This window comes from Cynoglossus semilaevis, chromosome 3 (assembly GCF_000523025.1).
Source record: "Cynoglossus semilaevis isolate Cse_v1.0 chromosome 3, Cse_v1.0, whole genome shotgun sequence".
Classification (NCBI taxonomy): Eukaryota; Metazoa; Chordata; class Actinopteri; order Pleuronectiformes; family Cynoglossidae; genus Cynoglossus; species Cynoglossus semilaevis.
In genome coordinates this window covers 10,547,086-10,553,364 of record NC_024309.1, presented here as the reverse complement: position 1 = coordinate 10,553,364, position 6,279 = coordinate 10,547,086, and the positions used below count along the sequence as shown (strand labels likewise).

General features: G+C 44.7%; 2 protein-coding genes across 4 annotated transcripts in view; both read left to right on the top strand.

Annotated features, from left to right (window-relative positions):
- Window positions 1–2,855, top strand: part of hhatlb (hedgehog acyltransferase like, b) — a 9,264-nt gene extending 6,409 nt beyond the window's left edge. For 2 of the 3 annotated variants that reach the window (XM_008307936.3, XM_025054604.1), the window contains 6 exons: window positions 453–624; window positions 712–856; window positions 942–977; window positions 1,068–1,269; window positions 1,548–1,689; window positions 1,769–2,854. In XM_008307936.3, the coding sequence (XP_008306158.1) occupies window positions 453–624; window positions 712–856; window positions 942–977; window positions 1,068–1,269; window positions 1,548–1,689; window positions 1,769–1,980 (909 nt within the window). In that variant the 3' untranslated portion in view covers window positions 1,981–2,854. Of the gene's footprint in view, window positions 1–452; window positions 625–711; window positions 857–941; window positions 978–1,067; window positions 1,270–1,547; window positions 1,690–1,768 lie in introns of all 3 variants that reach the window. The other variant, XM_017031395.2, reaches the window with a different exon arrangement.
- Window positions 2,856–3,033: 178 nt separating this feature from the next.
- klhl40b (kelch-like family member 40b) lies at window positions 3,034–6,279 on the top strand. Its single transcript, XM_008307937.2, has 6 exons — window positions 3,034–4,363; window positions 4,697–4,857; window positions 4,935–5,042; window positions 5,128–5,313; window positions 5,517–5,666; window positions 6,018–6,279. Exons 1-6 carry the CDS (start codon window positions 3,242–3,244, stop codon window positions 6,127–6,129), a joined length of 1,839 nt encoding a protein of 612 aa, XP_008306159.1. The 5' UTR covers window positions 3,034–3,241; the 3' UTR covers window positions 6,130–6,279.

The window sequence follows — 6,279 nt, the reverse complement described above, 5'->3', positions numbered from 1 at the left end:
TTGTAAATGGTGACTTTGAGCTGCGCCACGTTCTCTTCTATGGAGGTTGTGGCTTCACCATAATGCGATGTATGAGCTTCGCTCTGGAAAACTGTGAAAGGAAAGATGGAAACTATAGTATCATAGAGCTGCTCAAGTACAACTTCTACCTCCCCTTCTTCTACTTTGGGCCCATCATGACCTTTGATCAATTCCATGTCCAGGTAAACCCCATGACACGTTTAAGTCAGTATTTCCCAACCTTTTTTTGAGCCATGGTTTTCCACAGGGAAAACCCCAAACAAAACTCTCACAAAAAGTATATTTAATTAAATATAATAGTCTTCCAGTTTAAATGACCTCGACGCTGATATACTGGCAGGAATTGAAAGAAAGAAACTCATAAAGATCTTCTTGTGCACAAAGTGAGTTTTGATAAGATGAGTAGTGATAGCGTCTGCTGCCCTCCACAGGTCAACAAGTCAGATTTGACGAGGAAAGAGCGGGAAATGTGGAACATCAGTGTCCATGGTCTGATCCACCTGGGCGTCATCATCGTGGTAGACGTCCTCTTTCATTTCATGTACATCCTGACCATTCCCACTGATGTGAAGCTGATGAAACACCTCTCTGACTGGGCTCTAGGTCTGGACCCACCTCCCAGAAACCCCTCCTGTTAACTGGGCTCAGTGTAAAATGAATGCATGACAAATGTTCTGACATTGTTTCCAGTGGGTCTGGCCTACTTTAACCTGGTGTATGACTGGGTCAAAGCAGCTGTCATGTTCGGAGTCATCAACACAGTGTCCAGACTGGATCATCTTGATCCTCCCAGGCCTCCGAAATGCATCACTATGCTGTACATGTTCGCTGAAACGTGAGTCACAGCTCCTTCACACTTCTATAGTCACACTAATGATGATAAAAACAACTAAATACAAACTCTTTATTTCACTCTCTAGCCACTTTGACAGGGGGATCAATGACTGGCTGTGCAAGTGAGTGTGTCATTAGAAAAATGAATGTGTTCAATGCGACGTTGATCCGAATGCGTGGAATCCTGTGATGATTGTGATGGTTTTCTCCAGGTATGTGTATGACCATCTGGGTGGGAAGCATGATAAGGTGGTGGAGGAGCTGGTGGCCACACTCTGCACCTACGGTGTGACCATCCTCTGGCTGGGACCCTGTGAGGTGGTGCTCATCTGGGCTTTCTTCAACTGTTTTGGCCTCAACTTTGAGCTGTGGACGGCCAAGTTATTCTCCATGGAACCTTTCGTAACCATCGAGGTTGGCTTCAGCATCAATATATACAATTATTTTGAGTTTGTTAATATTTTTAGTGTCAGTATTAGCCCTTTTTCTGTAGTAACAGTCAATAAAGAACATGTCAGTACCTTTTACTGCCCTGCAGGGGATGCTATACACTGTTTGAACTCCTCTCTCACACTCACATTCCTTCTTAAATACTTGACATCAATGTTAAAAAAACAGATGAGTGAAATTGTGTTGGTTTTACATTGTTGTTACAACAATCCTGACACGCTACTTTGGTTGAAATTTTCCAGGCGACAATGTCAGAGGCAGCGTCTCGAAGAATCCGAGCCGTCATAAATACGTTTAATTTCTGGTGCATCGTTTTGTTCAACATCCTGGCAATTAACAGTTTGGACTTTGCCAAGATGGTGGCCAAACGGCTTCTCCTCAAAGGTAGTCACCACAGGTATTTATCTTCTTAGCTGAAAGTGTTAGTTCTCACCGCTAATCCATTTCCACCTCCCGTCCTCAGGCTTCCCCATAACTACTGTCATCGTCATGTTTATGACCTACTGCCTCGTTCAAGTCATAAAAGAGTGGGAGAGGAGGCAGGCCATGATCCAGGATCCAGATCCACTTCCTCCTGCACCGCCTGCAATCGCTACCACGGGTCCGACCGAAGCCTCGGCTTCAGATGCTGCTCCTGAAACAGTCGCAGATCCAAGCAAAGAAAAGTCGGAGTAGTTGTATCACGAATAATGACCGATGAAAATTGTGACTTTTTAATGAAAATATATCTGTATGGAAAACATTTTATGTAAACGTCAATGTTATTCAGTCTTTCATTCGCATTGATTTAGTAACAAGCAGTTTCGTAACGTTCACCTTAAACTGTCCAACAACATTGTGACAGCACCACGAAACGTGACCTCTTTTAACCCATCACCAAAGTGAACAGTTTAACGCTGTAAGCGCCCGGGAGCAGTGTGCAGGGACGGTGTTATTCTCATTTGACTCAGAGCTTAAATATTGCACTTAGTGGTTGGAATATATTGTTTCACACATTGAGCCAGAGTTCTATGTTCTTTCCTGTCTACATTCAGAACGGAAATGCTACATGCTGCAGTGCAAAACGTAAATGGAAAATAAATAGTGAATAACAAGGCAGAATATTTAAAATATTATCAAATCTATGTATAAGGAGCTTCCTCAAAAGTAACACAAAGAGTGACCTGAAGTTAAAAAATAAATACAGAAAATGTTTGTTTTCACTCGTGGGTCAGAGGAAGAAAAATACATCTGAATATTTAGAACCTCACCTAACCCATAAGGGAGGCTCTGTACAAGTTTAGAGCTCAATGAACAAACAGCTTCAAACTTATGGTATGTCATCAATTAAAAAGGTCAAGATCACCAGGATGATTTGATATAGTAAATACAGTAGAGGAGTGAAAGAATTGTAAAATATGATTTTGCTGTAAAAAATAATGTTGTGTTTTAAATGAAATAAATCATCTTTTGTGGGTAAAACATTAGAAAAGCAGCGGTGGCTAAAAGTCCATGCTTTTGTTGTTGGATTTGAATGAAATCATTAAATATTTTTACCTGTGACAAGTTTATGGTTCGGTATGCATTTCCTACCGCCCTCTTGTGGCAGAATTGTATATTGCACCCATCTCTGCACCCCTGACATCAACCTCCACTTTTAAGCATGGGTCAGCTGTATGACACATGGCAGCGTGGTGCTGGAGGTGGGACAGCAGGACTGATTCATGGATATTGTATTTCACATCCCAGAGAAAAGCCCCCTCGCTCCACACTGAAGCCCAGATCTATAAATAGCCCACCAGTTGGAGCTCAGTTGAAGAGTCTGGACAGCTGAGTAAGAGGTCTGCCCCCTGGTTCAGCTGGTGTGAGCCACTCGCACATTGTGTGAAACAAGAAAAGAAGAGACGCTTTCTGTCGGTTTTCGGCCCCTTGAAGGCACCACACTCCGCCAGGAAACATGGCTTTATCTATGAACCCCACGGACGAGCCCAGGGTGTACCAGCAGACACTGCTCCAGGACGGCCTCTACGACCTGCTGGAGAACGACAAGCTGGTGGACTGCGTGCTGAAGATCAAAGACAAGGAGTTTCCGTGCCACCGGCTGGTCCTGTGTGCCTGCAGCTCCTTCTTTCGCTCCATTTTTCTGTCAGACCTGGACGAGAGCAAGAAGAGGGAGATCGTGCTGGAGGACGTGGAGCCCGGGGTCATGGGTCTGATCCTCAAGTATCTGTACACGTCCAAGATCAACGTGACAGAACAAAATGTCCAGGACATCTTTGCCGTGGCTAATTTGTATCAGATCCCTTCCATTTTCACCGTGTGTGTCTCCTTCTTACAAAAGCGTCTGAGCCTCAGCAACTGTCTGGCGGTCTTCAGGCTCGGCCTGATGCTGGACTGTCCCAGGTTGGCCGTCTCCGCCCGAAACTACGCCTGCGAGAGATTCCACCTCATCTCCAGAGATGAGGACTTCCTTCAGCTGCTCCCCAGTGAACTGGCAGCTATTTTAGCCAATGACAACCTGAACGTAGAGACAGAGGAGGCCGTGTTCGAGGCCTTGATGAACTGGGTTTCTAGAGATGCAGCCAACAGAGAGAAAGAACTTCCAGGTCTGCTGGACTGTGTTCGTTTACGTTTGGTCAATGAGATTTACTTGAAAGAGAAGGTGGAGAAAAACGCGCTGATTTCCTCAAATCCCGAGATGCAACAAAAACTCCAGATGGTTAGAGACGCTCGTGAGGGGAAAATGCCCGAGGTAAAAAAAAGTAAGAAGGAGGAAGGTGGAGCGGGGGAGGAAGGTGAGGCAGAAGACAAGGAGGAAGAGGAAGATCTGCTTCCAGGCATCTTGAACGATAACCTTAGATTTGGCATGTTTGCCAGGGACTTGATATTGATGATAAATGAAACAGGAGCTGTGGCCTATGACCCGGCAGAGAACGACTGCTTTGTAGCATCACTTTCCACTCAAGTTCCTAAAAACCACACCAGTCTGGTGACCAGGGAGAACCAGGTGTTTGTGGCAGGAGGTTTGTTCTACGATGAACAGAACAAGGAGGATCCTCTGTGCTCCTACTTCCTGCAGGTATGACTGACACTGGGAGACAGTCATGAAGAGTTTGAGTTACAGTTAACATGAACAGTAGTTTGTTTCCATGAAGAATTTATGGAAAATTTATAATTGTCTTTTACAGTAAATAAAAGGAATTAGATTTCTAGTATACAAATGTTATGGTATTTTGGTTGTTTAAAATAGTTCTAATACTCAAGCAAATTTTACAGAACTTTCATTTAATTTCATTTTCTACCGGTACTTATTCATGTCCTCTGGAGAACATTTCCTGCAATGTGTATAAAGTACAACAATGTGCCTGCATTCCATAACCCACACCCAATTTTCGACCTCTTGTGACCTCAGTATGACCCGGCCAGTGCTGATTGGCTAGGAATGCCTCCTGTCCCGTCCCCGCGCTTCTTGTTCGGCCTGGCCGAGGCAGAGAACTGCATCTTTGTGGTGGCAGGGAAGGAGCTGAAGGAGCAGGAGGAGACACTGGCCTCAGTGTTGGTCTACGACCGACAGTACGTCCCAGGGCCCAGCTTCAATCCCAGGTGTGGACTGAACCCTGGATTAACTGCCTGTGTTCTCACTCTCACAGATCTTTTAAATGGGGCGAATCAGAACCAGTGCCTTACCAAGTCTACGGCCACGCAACGATATCCCACAATGATCTGGTCTATGTGATTGGAGGGAAGGATGAAAACAAGTGAGCATGAAGCCAAGTCCAACCATCATTCACACTGTATATGTTTTGTTGAATTTCAAGAACAAACGTCCTGTCTCTGGAACAGGAGCTGCTTAAAGAAGATGTGTGTTTACAACGCCAAGAGGTTTGAATGGAAGGAGCTGGCGCCCATGAAGACTGCACGCTCCTTATTTGGAGTCACGGTTCATAACAACCAAATCTATGTGGCAGCGGGAGTCACTGACAGTGGACTGACAGACACTGTGGAGGTGTACGACATCGCCACCAACAAGTGAGCTCCGCAGATAGATACAGGTTACATAGACAGAGTACATTTGAGGGAGGATTATGATGACTTTAATCTGTGGTATAAAATGTCATAATTCATATTTTTGTCTGAAAGTTGACAATGATAAACAATATTTTGTTATATTATATTAAGTGTTAGGTTTTGCCTCTGACCCTGCTCTGTCCTGTGTGTGCTTTTATTTCCAGGTGGTCGGACTTCACAGAGTTTCCTCAGGAGCGGAGCTCTCTGAACATCCTGTCTCTGGCTGGTTCACTCTACGCTGTAGGAGGCTTCGCCATGATGCCTTTGGAGGACAGTGAAGAAATTGTTCCCAAAGAGATGAACGACATCTGGAGGTGGGTACACACAGGAACACACACAGGAACACACACAGGAACACACACAGGAACACACACAGGAACACACACAGGAACACACACAGGAACACACACAGGAACACACACAGGAACACACACAGGAACACACACAGGAACACACACAGGAACACACACAGGAACACACACAGGAACACAGGCAGTTCTCCATCCAGACATTCAGTCTGTGGGCACAGAGTGATGACATCACAGAGCTAAAGAAGTCTCAAATAATACATTTGGCGATAGATTCGGATTTTTTTTTTTTTATCAGATGTATTAATCCTAACCTTCCTTTCTCACGACAACTTCATTTCTCACTCACTTTGTCAGATATAATGAGTCAGAGAAGAATTGGACTGGGATCCTGAGAGAGATCCAGTACGCTTCTGGGGCCACGATTATGGGCGTCCGCCTCAACACTGTGCGTCTCACCAAGATGTGATACCAGTTCAGTCAAGTCCAGCTGGGTACAAGGTCCCAGTGACCACAAAACATCAAGAACTGCTCGTGTGTCAAGTCTTCTCCTCTGTTACTGTGTTGTAATTACAGCTACTAAGTATCTGCTCTGTTTTAAAAGAGATTCTTTTTCAAA

Excerpts from the sequence above, each read along its gene's own strand:
- klhl40b (XM_008307937.2), top strand. The coding sequence starts at position 3,242 with ATGGCTTTATCTATGAACCCCACGGACGAGCCCAGGGTGTACCAGCAG. Across the intron at positions 4,364-4,696 it reads TGTGCTCCTACTTCCTGCAG|TATGACCCGGCCAGTGCTGA; the intron begins GTATGACTGACA and ends TTGTGACCTCAG. Across the intron at positions 5,667-6,017 it reads GAGATGAACGACATCTGGAG|ATATAATGAGTCAGAGAAGA; the intron begins GTGGGTACACAC and ends TCACTTTGTCAG.